This window comes from Nansenia antarctica (genome assembly GCF_963989245.1).
Source record: "Nansenia antarctica genome assembly, chromosome: 1".
NCBI lineage: Eukaryota > Metazoa > Chordata > Actinopteri > Argentiniformes > Microstomatidae > Nansenia > Nansenia antarctica.
In genome coordinates this window covers 30,913,765-30,930,899 of record NC_137674.1, presented here as the reverse complement: position 1 = coordinate 30,930,899, position 17,135 = coordinate 30,913,765, and the positions used below count along the sequence as shown (strand labels likewise).

The window sequence follows — 17,135 nt, the reverse complement described above, 5'->3', positions numbered from 1 at the left end:
CATTAACACAAAAAAAAGAAATGTTGCATTGCAACATTTGGCACTATGGGAAGTAACCAGAGGAGGCTGGTGGAGGTAGAAGACGGAACGGATGCATGGAATACAAATAGAAATGGATGAAACATGAAACGTGTGATATATCACTCCATTCCATGCATTACAATGAGCCCATCCTCCGATGTCTACCTCCGCCAGCCTCCCCTGGAGGTAACTGACTGGTGGGAACAGGTTGGAGTTTATTCATATATGCATTACTTAACATGCAGCAGTTTGTCTGTGAGAGGAATGAGCTCTGGAGGCCGTTAACAGCTTTGTGTCAGCGGGATGTCCTATACATTATGGATAGCCTTTAGTTGGTTTATCGCCATGGTAATTAAGTCTAAATTATTATTATGTGTGTGTGTGTGGGGGGGGGGGGGGGGGGAGGGTTGTTGGAGTGGGAGCTTGTAATGAAGCTGTCGTAGCGTAGAATTTAACAGTCTGTCGGGAGCCTAACATTTCAGTTTGGTAATTGATGGATTCTTACTGGAATACTTTTTTTCACTAACAGTACTAATGGTATATGTTTATTGAGTGTAGAATTACTATTGTTGCTCCCTCAGTACAGTGAACATCCTTGAGGGATGACACAGGGAAGAACAACATGTAGTAACATCTAGTGACTGGTCTCTGTAAGCTTGTAATCTCTAACACTTTATCTATCGTGACGTAAACAACAGACAAACAAACCAAAAAAAGAACAATGTTGTTGCATTGCGGACTGTATGACACATGCCTTTGCTGGGTCACAGAGACAACTCACACCCCATGCCACGCCACGCCAAAGTGTGTGTTTACCACGGGAAACATTGGGGACACAAATCATCATCATCATCATCATCATCATCATCATCACCTTCATCATGCATATAAACAGGCTCTGTTCAGTTCAGGAGCGTGCCGTAGAGCTGAGCCTTCGTAAGGCTGTCCTTCCGGCTCAGCCCGGTGCTGCTGGCGTATTTTTGGTATTGAGCCGAACTCGAGGGAGGGCGGGACAGCTTCTTAGGGAGGGCCGGGCTCGGGGCGGGCCTCTCCCTGTGGTGGAGGGCCGGGCTAGGGGCGGGCCTCTCCCTGGAGTAGTGCTGCTTCAGGCCTGAGGCCTGGGCAGGGCTGGAGGCGGGCCTCTCTTGCTTGTGGAGGGCGGGGCTGGAGGCGGGCCTCTCTCTCTTGTGGAGGGCGGGGGGGCTAGGGGCGGGCCTCTCCCTCTGGTAGTGCTGCTTCATGCCAGGGGCCTCCAGGGAGCTCTGGTGGTGTAAGGACTCGGCCGAGCTGTTGGGACTCACGTCCACATAGTCCTTCTTCACACTCCCACCTCCCGCCCCGCTGGCCTTGGCCCCCGCCCCCGCCCCGGCCCCAGCCCCGGCCCCCCCGGTCCCCCCTGATGACACGCTCTCCTTCTCCTTGGAGGTGGCAGAGAGGAACAGGCTGCTCTCAGAGTCCTGGCTGTCCTCCTTGGCCCGATACAAGGGGCTCTTCTCCATCTTCCTCAGCGCCAGGCCGCCACCGCCACCGCCACCACCGCCGTGCTTGGGGGTGGGGCTGGGGGACGGGCTGGGGCTGGGGGACGCGGCGTTGGCGAAGCACTGGTCCAGCACGCGGCTGGTGAAGACGTCGTCTCCGTCCTGGAAGCTGCTGTAGAGAGGCCCCAGCTTCACCTTGGTGGGGGTCATGGCGAAGTGCTGCTCGGAGCAGCTGTAGGGGGACACGCGGCCACCGGGGTCCCGGAAGGAGAAGGTGTTGACGTCGTCGACGCTCAGCTGCCTCCAGCGACCGCTCAGCTCCTCCTCAGGCACCTGCAGCACAGCGAACGGAGCACATCGATAACGTTTGGTTTTAAAGTGCACTTCACGCCGGTCAACATGTTCAACACACTTAACAGGATGCGAAAATATGTATGTGGAGTTAAAGGTCTTCCTTTTTTTGTCAAACAGACTTAATAATTTTTTTTTTTTCCAAAAGTGGTAATTCTAAGAAATTCTAAGACTATAATGCAAGTCACAGATGCTTATAACAAGTCTTAAAATGTGCTATGAACACATTATAACTGTTAAGTTAAGTGTTACCGAATGGAGATGTAATATATCTAGCAGGGAAACATTTAAAATAGGACATCTGAATGACAATACAACAATTCACAATCCACAGACACGTAAACAAGTGGGGGGGGAAAGAGAGAAAGAAAATGGCCGCCGTCCAACCTGCATGCTGGCGCAGCTGTCAGCGAGCCGCGCCTGGGCGGACGCCACGCTGTGGGAGGACGTGAGGCGGGGGGAGTGGTACGGCTCGCTGTAGCAGGACGCCGTGCGCTTGTACGAGGGCGAACTCCCCCCCTTCTGGGAGCCGCTGGGCGCGGCCATGTGCTGGAAGCTGAGGGACTTGGGGAAGTCTCCGGCGTGCCTGGGAGGGGGGGCGTGGCCTCCGGGGAGGCTGTCCTTGTCGTAGGAGGAGCTACACTTGCGGTCGTAGTCGGCGGCGGCGGCGGCGTCGACGTCGTCCCTCCAGTCCATGTAGAGGGCCTGGTGGGAGGAGGACATGGTGCTGCTGAGGGCGTGGCCGTCGCCGCCCTTCTCGTCCGACGCCACGCTGGAGACACAGAGAAGCAAGCAGGTAGATATATTGATTATTGATCATTGATTATCGATCCCTGATAGTAAAATGTTTCGATGAATCGTGTAATAACAGTGTTAATAGTCAACAGTAGTCATCGAGAGAAAAAGTAAGCTATGCTATGACCAAGGGCTGTTGACAGTTGGCAGTCACAGTGCTAGAAGAAGCCCCTCCCCCCCACCGCTCTAGCAGCCCACCTGAAGCTGGAGTAGGAGCTGGAGGCCGGCAGAGACACCACCCCGAAGTCGTGGAAGGAGGACGAGGAGGGTTCCTGGTGGGAGAAGCCTGAGTGGAAGGCCTCCTCGTCGGGGTCGGGGTTGCTGTCCGTGGAGGTCTGGGCCTGGAGCAGGAGGCCGTGGGCCGTGGGCCGGCCGTGGAGGTCCGCACTCTGCCGCCGCTCCTGCCAGCGCTCGGGGCAGTACAGCGCCGTGTCGCTGCGGTACAGGTCCGACGTCTTGTAGGCGGCGCGGCGGTGGAGGTGGTCCGTGCTGCCCATGCTGCGGTCCACGCTGTTGGGGAGGTAGTCCCCCTCGCCGTCCTGGGGCTACGGGAGGGGGGGGGGGTGGGGGCAGAGGTCACTGTTAGGATTTGACATGTAGTAGTTTGATTGACAGCTGATATTGCCCCTGGTATTCCAGTGATATCAGGAACTCATCAGGAAGTCACTATCCACTAGGCCATCACTACCCCTAATAGTAGTACATACCCTAGCACACTCTACTACAGTAGTACATACCCTAGGACACTCTAGTACAGTAGTACATACCCTAGCACACTCTAGTACAGTAGTACATACCCTAGGACACTAATTTATAATTTAATTTTTAATACATACCCTAGGACACTCTAGTACAGTAGTACATACCCTAGGACACTCTAGTACAGTAGTACATACCCTAGGACAGACTAGTACAGTAGTACATACTACATTAGAGGGGCTGGGTGAGCGGGTCACGGGGCAGCTGTTGCCGGGCGCCGGCTTCTCCAAAACCTTGACGATGACCGACGTCGGCACGGTGTCCGAGTAGGGCGAGTGGCACATCGCCATGGTGACGCCGTCGCCCCGGCGACCGTGCTTCTCCATGTGGGAGCTTACCCTCTCCTGGAAGTCAACAGGCAGCTGAGAGAGGGGGGGAGGAAAGGGGGGGGAGAGGGGAGGGGGTTGGAAGGGGGAGAGAGAGAGGGGTGAGAAGGGGAAAGAGAGAGAGAGAAAGAATAAGGAATGGAATTAACGGAATAAATTAGAAGATCAAGGGGAGTCACATCAAGAAGACGGGGCGGCAGGATTCATAGAATCGACGGAGACGACAGCATATTGTTATAATATATCCGCCATATTCTACGTTCACCGTGGCTTCATAACAGTGTGCTAGCCTCATCCACACAGTTGCTCCATTGTCGGGGAAGTTACCCCAGCTCCAGTCTATTGTTCTGCTTCAGAAAAGTAATTTATTCCCCCATGTTCAAACACACGAGCAGCAACTCAGCCACAGACCCTGTGAGACCCTCAGCGTTCGCTCCCCCCTAATGACTTGTCAGTGAAATCGCTGACCAATCGGGCTGTTGGGGGGTTGCGATCCGGGCAGGAGTTGTTTGGAGTTTGTGTGTAATACCTCAGTTGTTTACCTATTTCACTTTTCTCAGTTCCACCATCCATCAACAGGGACATGTAGGTACATCCATGCACAATGGGAGCTTCACCGTGCCTCACACGCACACACACACACACACACACACACACACGCATGCACACACACACATGCACGCACACGCACACGCACGCACGCACGCACGCACGCACGCACACACGCACGCACGCACACACACACACACACACACACACACACACACACACACACACACACCTTGGCTGGACAACCGCAGGATGAAATTCCTGTCAATTATAGCCTGAGTTTTGTTCTATGTTCCTTTGTGGTTATTAATAGAACAGGGTCAGGGGGCGATGGAACTGTCTTTCCTTTCCTTTCCTCCTTCCCCTGTCTTTTTCGAACTCTGCCTTCTAACTCTGCCTTCCCTGCCTCTCTTCTCTCTCTTCTCCTCCCCCACACCCTCTCTCTCTTCTCCCCTGCTCTCTCTCTTTCTCCTCTGGTGGTTGTAGACTCTCTCTTTCTTCTCCCCCCTCTCTCTCTTCTCCTCTCCCACACCCTTTCTCTCTTCTACCCCGCTCTCTCTCTCTTTCTTCTCTGGTGGTTGTAGAGTTTCTCTCTCTCTTCTCCTCCCCCACACCCTTTCTCTCTACTACCCCGCTCTCTCTCTCTTTCTTCTCTGGTGGTTGTAGACTCTCTCTCTCTCCCCCCCCCCTCTCTCTGTCTCCCCCCCCCCTCTCTTCTCCCCCCCCTCTCTCTCTCTTCTCTCTCTTCTCTCTCCACTCCCCACCATCAAACACAGCCGGGCTCCTCGGGAAGCAGCTTTAGATTCAAATTAGATGGGCGCTCAAGGTCTCCAGCTGGGAATAGAGAAAGATAAAATACTGACTTGCCTTTTGTTCCGAATAGAAACTCGGCATAAAATAACCAGTGTGTTTGAAGTCAGGGGGCTATTTATAGCTCCTTCTGCCTCCCCATTGAGAATTCAGGCGGGAAACTAGGCGAGACCGCGGGGGCTTCTCCTCCCCCCCGCTGCACGGAGACGCCTCACGCGGCCCTAGATCGATAGCTAGCTAGCTAATGAGCAGATGCGCTACAGGTATGTCATTGGAGCATTGTACAGCTTCCTCATCATATCATCACGTTCTGGCTCTTTTCGCTGCGATATTTCTTTGTTGATGGATTCATCAATGCCCTGTAATTGCTTGTCATTACTTTACAGTCTCACATGTCACGTGATTCGCCCCCAGGGTAGTTGAATTGGGGGGAGATTGTATTGTATTGTACTCTATCTTTTTCATTTTTCATTTCATTCTTTTGTCATTTAGCAGACGCCTTTATCCAAAGCGACTTACACCAAACACGTTTGTCTAAGTAAGTGAATCATCTATCCATCAGTCATCATAACAAAAAATAAATCTATGCTATGACCAGGAGCCATTGGCAGTTCTTCAATACTAGAAGAAGGAAGAATTATTTATTATTATTTAGTATATAAACTCTACAGAGGGGTAGTGGGGGAGGAGTAGAGGTCTTTAGGAGGGACAGTTAAGATGTAGCCTGAAGATCTCTGTCATTTCTGATCATACCTGCCTTTGTTACCATTCCTCAGCCCATTCCGCCGTTCTCCCCTGCTAGGTAACTACTCAGAATTCGGTGTTGTACACACACTGTGGCCTTTAAAAACCATTTACCAATGTCTTGATGCAAAAGAAAGACGAAAGGTCCCGTCTCTCCATTAGTAACCTCAAGAGTTGACTTCTGTTTGATGAAGCATCGACTTAGGTGGGTAAAACCTCCACTTAAGGCTCTAAACAGCAATCAATGTAGAGTAATCATGAAGCAACTACTGCTTTATAACAACTTTACACAATGTAATAACGTGTAATAACAGTGTTAATACACAGGTAATGGAGCATATAGCCCTCAGTGGAATAGACGTTTACATTTTTAATGTTTTTTTAAAATGTTTTCTTTACAGTGTCCTTGAGTTTGAGAAAGAAGCTTTTAGATAAAATCTATTGTTATTATTATTATTTATTATTATTAAAGAAAACACTCTGCTCTGTCTGCTCTCAGAGAAAACAGGACTCACCTCCGATAACATTTTAAATATGAGTGGGACTCAGCCCCACTCAGAAAGAAATAACTTCTTGTGAAGACATCTTGTGAACAGGACTCACCTCAGACATCTTGTGAGCTCTGTGATGGGGTTTGGCGGTGCACTGGAGGAGCTGAGCCGCCAGATTACAGTCCTTCCTGTACAGGTCCTGGCACAAGAGAGAGGAACACAGTGTACAATGTTTTTGTTTTGTTTTGTTATTTAACCTTTATTTAACCAGGCCAAGTCATTAAGAACACATTCTGACAATGGGGGCCTGGCAAAACTGCTTGAGGGAATAGGGGGTGGGAGTTAAAAGTACAGGGAGTAGCTTCATCTTGCCACCTCTGGTCACCGTGGCAACATACATTTACAACATTCTCTGTAATAACAATATAAACCCCCCCGAAATGGACTTTGTTTCAGACATTAGAGGTTGTATTTCTGCATGTGTACACAATTCAAAGAGGCAGCCACCAGAGAAAGAAAGGCTAAAATCGTTAAGTTCACTCCCCTAGAACACCCCTGGCTGGGGTGTAAACAAACAGAGTGTCAGGTAGGACACTCCATTTTAGAAAGCAATTTCGCAGGAACAAAACAGTGTTCATGAATTAAATATTTATTTCAAGGGTTCTCATTCCCTGATCGCATGTGTGTTTGATACCTTCCCTCATTCCATTCCGCCGTTCTCCCCTGCTAGGTAACTACTCAGAATTCGGTGTTGTACACACAGTGTGGCCTTTAAAAACCATTTACCAATGTCTTGATGCAAAAGAAAGATGAAAGGTCCTGTCTCTCCATTAGTAACCTCAAGAGTTGACTTCTGTTTGATAAAGCATCGACTTAGGTGGGTAAAACCTCCACATAAGGACCAGCCAATCAGAGTAGCAAGCAAGTCACCTGACCAACCGGGGTACAAATCCATTTGTTAGTCTCTAGACTCTGTTATTAAAGTTATTAAAAGTCAAATACATATTTTTTTTTCAGAGAAATTGAATTGCTCTTGTTGCTATCCGCTTGTTAAGTCGTGACGTGTTTCCGGGTCCAACGTTGACTGAGGCGCTGTCTTCGAAATGCCGAAATAATAATAATAATTAATTATATTTATATAGCGCTTTTCCGAGGCTCAAATACCCTGACAATACGGAGAAAACGGGAAAGTGCTGTGTCCCTTGTTGTATGAATAGATCCGAGTCTAAAAAACGATTAAACTGTCATTCTACCGCTGTAGTTCACAGGTACTCTGGTGCGGGGAATTTCTGGTTTGGACTCAGAAATGGCTAAACGTCACTTTTGACGTCAGACTTAACAAGCGGATTTGATTGGACTGCACTCAATATGATATCGCCACTCTACGGCAACATAATCAGAATGCAACTGTGTGGAATGCTGGTCAATAACTGTGGCATTCTGTAGCCTTTCGAAAATAATCTCATCTAGGCTTGACATACAGTCAAGAGAAAAATACATTATTCAGCAAACTGATTACTACAGTATATGCCCCAAGCTGTTTTCTTCATCAACTTCCCCTCTTGCGACAGCAGTTAAAAGTTTCACTGCTGTTTCATAAAGCAGCGCGTGTGTCTTATGAGGGTAAGATCTCTAGTTAACGACAGACCAATCAGTGAAAACAAACACATCGCCCAACCGTTGTACAAATCCATTCGTTAGAAAACGGCTTGTTTTTCTTAGTCGTTCCGCTAGGTCCCTGGGGGGGGGGCGAGGCGGTTCGACCGTAATGGTCTTCAGAATCTTATTAACTCTCAACTTTGTTTTTCAATCGCAATATACAGCGGCTTCTTTCGTCTCCTCAACTCTCTCTGGCTGACACAGTCAGTGGTAATTTCATTAGAAGAAGGTTATGAAACGAGACCCTTCTCCTCTAATCTACCCCCTAGTCTAATAAGCCTGTCTCTAATTCCCGCCAGCTCCCACACCTCTCACACTCTTCTCTTTTCTTCTCCTCTTTTCTCTTCTATTCCGTTTATTCCTCCACTATTCTCCTCAAGTGACACACACCGTCAACATCAAAGGTGTGTAGTTTGACTAGTTCAATTCTCTACCTCGTTAAACAGTGGCCTCCTTTTTTATCCAGGCGGTTCTTCTTCTATTATCCACAGGAAGGACAGTCGGACGGCCACAGTGGCTCGAGGACTAGCGCTACAAAGAGATGTCTGCACACAGTCGTCTTCATTGATGTCTTGTTAGATGTCGGCCATCTTGGTCCCCTCGGGGCATGTCTGTGTTGTGTGTTGTGAGGTTCAGGGCTAGCGACAGAGAGGCAACGTCGGCTCGTTGTAAGGCATGGAACGGAATGATGAGGTCCTCCATATTTTATATCATGTGTTCGATTCCATTCCTCATTCCAGTCCCATCGATTACAATGAGACTGTCGTCCAATTTCTACCTACAGCCTGGTTGGCTGTAGTCTGATAAAGGACTTAAAGCTGAGAAAACCTGCTGTTTCGAGAGCAATAGCTGCCCTCATTTAATCTGATTAAGATTAAGACAATTTAGAGTCTACATTTTAGACTAACACCTACTCTACACCTACTCACACCTACTCTACAAAGCTATTGCGAATCGAACAACTTATTTTGCTTTATCTCAAATTAGAATCGCTCAATTCAAGGCTTGACTCTCAAGAGACAATGCTAGCCTGGCTGACCTTGCCTGCCCCCCCTCCTCACAGAGAGAGCTCTCCTGACCCCTGACCCCTGATCCCAATTAGCCTCTTTGAATCTGAGGGGGATTCCCAGAATACAGCGAGGCTCGGAGATGTCAGGCATATGGTACGCTAGCCCCGCTAACAGCTAACGATGCAGAGCCGGGGCCAGGTGGAAGCAAGCGGAATCATATCAAAAGGAGATACCATAGACTGACATGACCCCCCCCCCCCCCCCCCGTAGGGGTCAGATCCACACGCTTCAGCGGTAAACCTTCTGACAGGCAAAAGAACAGCCGTTTCTGAAGGTAATTACTGTATCTACAGTAGCACCTTCAAAGTACGAGGTAAATGGACCGTGACATCAGAGGCCGGAGTCTGGTTCAGGCTGAAGGTGGCCCAGAGGGCAGGTGTAGGTGTGGGGGTCTCTGCTGTATAATTGGGTGACATGCTGTACAGTTCATAGAGGTGGCAGGCAGGAGGAGAATGAGAGTCACAAACACTCCAGAGGAGGCTGTTGGAGGAAGACATCAGAGGACAGCCACTATGGACACCCGATGAAGGGTTTGAAGGGACACTTTGTACATTTTTGGACATTCATTATCTCCAGCACCATGGCAGTGTCTACATGTGAAAACGTCAGGTTTTCTTTGTTCTGTGGTTAAAAAGATAAGAAAGGCTGATTCGCTGACTTGACTGACTGACTGACTGGCTGACTGGCTGGCTGGCCGGCTGGCTGACTGGCTGGCTGGCCGGCTGGCTGGCTGGCTGACTGGCTGGCTGACTGGCTGGCTGACTGGCTGACTGGACAACTGACTGACTAGCTAGCTGGCAGACTGACTGACTGACTGACTGACTGACTGACTGACTGATTGACTGACTGACTGACTGACTGACTGACTGATTGACTAGGGCTAGGCTCTACAGTACTCACATTGTCGTCTCTGAGTTTCTCGATGGTGAGCTTGGCCTCCATCAGGTGGTTGTTGAGGACGATGATCTCCCGACTCAGAGATCTCTTCTCCTCCTCGTGGTGCTGAGACTACAGGAGAGAGAAAGAGGAAGCGAACAAGGGAGGAGAAAGGAGAGGGAGAGAAAATAGATTAAAAGAGGACAGGAGAGGAATACAGACGAGAGGTAGAGAAAAATAAGATAGTAGAAGAGAGGAGAGGAAGGGATGAAGGGAAATGAGAGGAGAGGAAGAGAAAGGAGAAGAAGAAGAAGAAGAGGGAGAGAGGATAAGAGGAAAAAGGGAGAGAGAATGAGAGGGAGAAAAGGAGAGTAAAGAGAAAGAGCATTCAGTCAGTATCAGTCTGAAGACCGCGCCAACAGCAGGTCTTAATTAAAAGAAGATTACACTTTCTAGAGCCCATATCAAATCAATTACTCTGGAGAGAGGGAGGGAGAGAGAGAGAGAGAGTGGGGGGGGGGGGAGGAGAATATTTAAGACCCCTGAGAAATGAAAAAGCTAGTGACTGTGTCGCCATGAAGGTCTTATTTGTCTCTCAAAACCCACACCATGTATTTCATTCAGATCCGGTCTCAAACACATAAATGGCGACAAATCCATTTTCTCTCACCATCACCGATAACTGTCACCCCTCGGTCTCACGGCGAACATTTGACAAACGATGCATTATTGAGTCGACGCGTCCCACAAATCGCTGGCGACCGTTTTGAAATATGTGGGTCTGGAGAGCAATTTAATAGGTGGCAATTAAGCAACAGCCAGGCGTTGATATCCAGGTCCATACGGCGAGCCTGTCGTTAATCAGTCACACGTCGTGTTGGCAGACTCATGCAGGTCTATTACACTGTGGCTTGTACTACATCACTCTGATGAAGATGGGTCTGGGAGCTTATCACCATCGGCCTTCCACCAGTGGAGGCTTGCGGAGGTATAGAAATCGGAGGACTGGCTCATTGTAATGCATGGAATGGAATGAGAAAATGGTATCGCAATGAGCCCCTCCTTCGATTTCTACCTCCACCAGCCTCCCCTGCTTCTTACATACTACAGGATATAGTAGACTAGGGAATTCAATCGATGGCAGATAGTGAGTTTCTGGGATGACTCTAAAATACAATTCTTCTCAGCTCTATAACCGCCCCCCCCCCCCCCCCCACCACCTGAAAACATGAGATGTACTTTAGTAGTAGAGGTAGTTTTGCCTTCAAAGATTCTCTTAATCTCACATTCACCAGTTGTCTTTGGTAGTTCGAAGGTGTAAGCTTCAACATAGGATAATCCAACACACTCTAACACAGAGCCTAGGCTTATGAACGAATCGGATGCATAGACTGCGACAGGGTCTGATCTACAGTGTTCCTACACCAGACGATTAAAAAAGCGGAGGGCATTAAAGACAAGATTAGCATATGGACGTGATCATAATCCATGGTCTTCTCTCTCTCTCTCTCTCAGGATTTAATTACTTGTGTGAGAGGCGGGTATGAGTCATACTGTAGCCATGTTCTCTGACTCTAACACCTCTACTGCTCCTGTGACATTTACTGACCAGGCTGTTATCCTATCCAGCCAGACTTATCATTATCATGTTATCTCTCATACAATGGGGGAAGCAAGGTGATAACATTTTTTTTTTTTTTTTTAATATATTTTTATATATATTTGACCATATCTATTTTTTTAAGAAAATGGAATCAGTAGCCTACATTACAATAGGTTTATCATTGGCCGCTGAACGTTGAAAGAGGATGTTCAGTGTGTAGGTTGCATTTCATTCATGTAGCTCTTGTCTCTACTGTTTGTGTGTGTTGTGGTGGTCATATTTTCAACGTTTGCAGATGATAGATTTTGCTCATATGAGAACAATAATACTGTAGGTTCTTATATGCTAAGATGGTACACCATTTAAGACCAGTACATTCTCCGTATTCAGCCTCTATCGCAGTAGGCATCAAGAGTAGTGACAATCGTCAATCGTCAATCTACCTATCTACCAATCTTACTAGTTCGCTGAAGACAGTGGCTGTGTTCGGAATGGTATACTAGCATACTGCATACTAGCATACTCAATGAGTATATACTGCATACTAGCATACTCAATGAGTATATACGGCATACTACCTACTAAATTCATAATAAGTATGTGAAAACCAGCCGACCATTATGCATACTGCATACTGCCTCCCAGAATGCATTTCACCGGGAGCGGCGATTTTAAACCTCCATTAGCTAAAATATGTAATTTTGGCTTTACAAGTGTTAACATGTCATTTTATGAAGTTTTAATATGTTTTCAGGCGAGAAAGTAACCACATATATGTAGGGTTGGGTACCGAAAATCGGTACCGGTAGGTACCGGTTACTTTACATTCGGTATGTACCCGTACCGAATCGCAAAGGAGATTTCGGTACCTCACTTCGGTACTTTACTGGTGACTCGTGACGTCACATCGCCTGTTAAATTTCCACTCAGTGAAAGCAGCGAGTACGGAAGGATAACGAGAAGGTTGCTAATAGCAACTTCCGCTAGCGGGTTGGCATAACGCGACGCTCGACTTATGGGTGCGTTCCGTAAACTCGTTCTGGAATTCTGATCACCACTCGTGGAATGCCTTCTGTCCAATCAAATGACTTGCTCCCCTTATGACGTCGGGCCCAGTGTGCGCTGCGACGCTCTCAGAGCGAGTTTACGAACGCAAGCCTTTGATTGGACAGTGCACTCCAGGATTCGACGCGTCTGTTGATGACGTAGGGCGGATGTGTGGCTGCGTCTCTGCCAGGTGGACAACATGATCGGGGATCTCCTGATATTCGGGTACTGTGTCAGATCATGTATATATCATGTAGATATATCCTTATCCTACTACTGTGTCTGAAAAATCGTCATGTCATCATGGACCAGAGAGGGGGAGGGGAGTAGTAGTAGCTGAGCGGCAACAGAGTTTGGATTTTGACGAGGTGGAGGGCTCCAGTTCATCAGAGTTATATTTCCTCTTGGTCTTCTTGGTTCCGGGGGCTATGCAGGCCTCTTCACTAGATCCCTTTTCTAAGAATATTCTGATGTCCTTGAGGGGCTGCCGAACAAGTGTGTACTCGTATTCGACATCAGTACCAACGATAGGCACCCCCAGCTTAATGGAGTCCCCAAGGCTCAGGAGTTTTATTTTCATTTATTTTAATTTGAGTGTATATTTAACTAATATATATTGTGCCTCAGCAATACAAAAGTGAAAAGCTGTTTAATGTTGTCGACCGTATATATATATATATATATACAGTATATATATATGTCATTTTTAAAAATCAAAAGTACCGAATTAAGTACCGTTTTGGTACCGGTACCGTTTTGAAAGTATCGGTTAGGTACCGGTACCGGATAAAACCCAAACGGTACCCAACCCTACATATATGCCCAAAATAACCCGTTTATATATCTGATCTGACGACTTTTTGCGTCTTCTGTTCGCTAGCTGCGTTCGTAAATTCGCCCTGGAAATATGATCAGCACTCATGGAATGCCTCTTTGTCCAATCAAATTACCTGGTCCCTTTATGACGTTGCACCCAGTGTGCGCTCCGGCGCTCTCAGATCGATTTTACGAACGCACCCTACGTTGCTTACCTTCACTCACTCGACAGAAATATCGTAACATAATTACAACACGTTGTAAAATGATTTGGGGGCCAATATCTTTAGCTAGCTCAAGTAACTAGCTTACTATATTGTTGTCTTAACAGTTGGTAAAATAACATGATTAAAATAAATATATATGAGCAATAACATATCGTGGGCTGCAGCAAGCACTACAACCAACTTGTCCGTCTGAAGCTACAATACTGGGATCATTCGTGATTGGGCTACAGGCAGTCAGATACTAGGTGAACATGTGTGTAAGACACAAATAAACTTGGATTTCATGCATTTCAAGTGGCATATTTGACAATGTAGTCATAGCTTAGAAGCTATAGTGAAAATACCACCGCTCATCCGTGATCAGACTTAGCTGGGGTGCTGCAGCTGAAGAGTATCAAATAGAGTGCAAAAAAGCAGCATCTGCACACTCAAATCTGTGCAAAAAACGATGTTTATTGCAAGCTTTCGGTCCCCAGGACAATGTAAACAACAGTTGTATGACGGGTTTGTATGACGCAGTTTGATGAGGCTGAAAGCGCACAGGGTTGCCAGATGGGATTGACAATTTACAGCCTAAACTTTCTATAACCTCAAAATCAAGTAGCCCATTCGGCGGTAACCCGCCCCATCTGGCAACCCTGGACGCTACTCTGCAACCCTGGACGCGAAATGCATTTTGGGAAATAGGAGCCGAGCTAGTGTCCATCGCAACTGACTTCAATTTTCACGGAAGTAACTGCTCGCCTACTAAATTTATCGCATACTCAAATATAGCATACTGTACAGTGTGAACATACTACATACTCAAAATCTACGTCATATCTAGTATGAGTAGTATGCTAGTACGCTATTCCGAACACAGCCAGTGTAACAAAAGCGGCGTAGCCTAAACGGTCGCTCTGACCCGGGTCATAACGATGGGGTGCATTGTCCTCTCGCTCAGCTGATTCACAGAACGAAACGCTCCCAGGGTGGGCGACTCTTATGAAAATAATGTTTGTTTTCTTGTGGAAGTGGAATTACTGATAAACACAGTGGTTTCTTGCTCCCAGCTCCGGCCATCCTGTAATCATCTAATCACGCTGATGATGGTGCCGTTGACACCCGTCGTGTGTGCCACTTAGCCGTTTCCTCTCACTTTCCAATCGAATTACTGCCGTGCGATTGGGCAAGGGGGAGTTTCCATGACAACACTTCAAATCAGGACTGACACTGCGTCTCGCGGAGTAACAGAACAGAACCCCCGGTTGGGTATTGACTTCCTAACAGTGTGATTTTCCAACTGTAATGGAGGGGAAATTAAGTTTGGTTCTTTGTTGTGACTTGTAACGCTAGTTTCATGTAGTGATTTGGAGGAATTGGGAGTGGAATTAGTATGTGTGTGTGTGTGTGTGTGTGTGTGTGTGTGTGTGTGTGTGTGTGTGTGTGTCTGTGTGTGTGTGTCTGTGTGTGTGTGTGCGCTTTATTCTTAAAAAGAAACTACAAAACATCCCATTTAATAGTCGGGCTGTCTTTCTCAGCTGACTGTCTGTCTGTCAATGGCCAACAATAGCTCAACTCCCCAGAGATGCAATTACTGTAGTCTGGAGTTGGAGAAGAGGGGAGGGTGGTGTGAAACTCATAGCTTCTGAGAGAAAAGATTGGAGAGTTCACAATTGAAAAAGTCAACCCTCTCCTGAGGAATAACCCACCTGCTCCAAATTTTCTAAATTCAATAGATTGAGAAAGCCTGAGAAAAGGCCCATGCACATGTTACATTTAAAACTCATTAATCTTGCTACAGTATCTGTACTAGCTATGTGCTCCATGGAAATAGATACTGTAGCTCATTTAGTTGTTGGATTACGGCTTCTAGTTTGGATTCAGTCACTGAATAACGATCAGTCAAAATATTCCCTCCAAAAACACACATACAAAACATAGAACCTGAACCAGACAGATAAATAATCCTAACCTTTTTTCAACAAATCGTTAAATCCTCTCTGATATATGTTTGGCAGCCAAATCAATTGAACCAGAGTGTGCGTTTTTCGCTGAACAAAGCAGAAAAAAGGGAACAATACCGCCTATTGGTACCATGTTGTTTTGTATGATGCCTCTCCCCAGGGTGTCCTTTGCACTTTTCAGGGGAATGCTTTGACTAATGAGAACACAGGGAACGGCACCTTGAGGAATGTGGGTCTGAAACGGGCTCCTCGTCCCGTCACACTGGGGGGGCGATGCAGCACACCCTGATGGACGCTGCAATTAGAGAAGAGGCTCTGCAGCGCTATCTGCATAGCCGGGGTGAATAAGACAGACAGGGATACACGCACGCACGCACACACGCACGCACACGCACACACACACACACACACACACACATACACACGCACACACACACATAGACACACAAACATGTGCACGTGCATGCGCACACACACTCACATACACACACATGCCAGCGCACGCACACACACACACACACACACACATACACACGCACACACATACACACACATACACACACGCACGCACGCACACACACACTCACACACACACTCACACACACACACACACACACACACACACACACACACACCTCTAAAGCATGTCCCTCATCAGGAGGGGAGGATTATCAAGGTAACACCTACCTCTAAGCGGCCATGTGTGAGCCAGTCATTAGCAGCTATGTGGTCTTCTACTCATGTGTGGATGTGGGGTGTCCTCAGGACAACACTGTGAACACCAGCCAGGCCTCACTAATTACCTTCTTCCCTGGAGTCATGAGGGAGCAAGCACGCTACACATCATAGAACTAGCGCCTCACAAACGCTATCCTCTATTGATACTATATGTGTTGAAGTCATTATGAATGAATGAATGAATGAATGAATCGTTTAATGACCACACGACTAAGGTCGGTGGAATTTGTTGTCGGTACAGATGGAAAAGCTCAATACAGCAGTGTCAATTACATCAAACATACACACATTACACATGACTATCACAGTGGACAATGTACACACATAACCACAAGACAAAATCATAGTCAATATTTACAACATTACTAGAGTACACTTGTACTGTATCTGGTGTGTGTGTGTGTGTGTGTGTGTGTGTGTGTGATCCCGAGCCACATCCTTTATCATAAGGGCTGCAGTTGGAGGTTGATGTGATCCTAGATCACTCCCTTGAGGCTCTGTTTCAGCACCACAGACAGCGACGGTGTGAATCCTTCATCCTACATCTTAACTGTCCCTCCTAAGACCTTGTCATCCCCTCTACCCCCCTGTACAGTTTCTCTACTATAAATTAATCTCCTAGCATTATGACTGCCAATGACCGCATCGAAAGAAAAAGTAATCTATGCTCAGGCCAGGGACCATTGGCAGTCATAATGCTAGAAGAAGAAAGAATAAAAAATGTTCATGTAGAAATCATTAATTCTGAAATGGCTCAAAAACTAAATAGGACTCAACCCACAGCATAGATTACTTTGACAGATGATTGAATGACAAAAATGACAAAAAT

At 47.2% G+C, this 17,135-nt stretch overlaps 1 protein-coding gene across 1 annotated transcript in view; it reads right to left on the bottom strand.

The window, feature by feature from the left end:
* Positions 1-923: 923 nt before the first annotated feature.
* begain (brain-enriched guanylate kinase-associated) overlaps positions 924-17,135 on the bottom strand; it is a gene marked incomplete at both ends in the record, with an annotated part of 31,018 nt that continues 14,806 nt past the window's right edge. The window contains 7 exons of the mRNA XM_080549650.1: positions 924-1,074; positions 1,237-1,832; positions 2,238-2,622; positions 2,844-3,190; positions 3,575-3,766; positions 6,437-6,523; positions 9,954-10,061. Coding sequence (XP_080405776.1) covers positions 924-1,074; positions 1,237-1,832; positions 2,238-2,622; positions 2,844-3,190; positions 3,575-3,766; positions 6,437-6,523; positions 9,954-10,061 — 1,866 coding nt within the window. The remainder of the gene's footprint in view (positions 1,075-1,236; positions 1,833-2,237; positions 2,623-2,843; positions 3,191-3,574; positions 3,767-6,436; positions 6,524-9,953; positions 10,062-17,135) is intronic.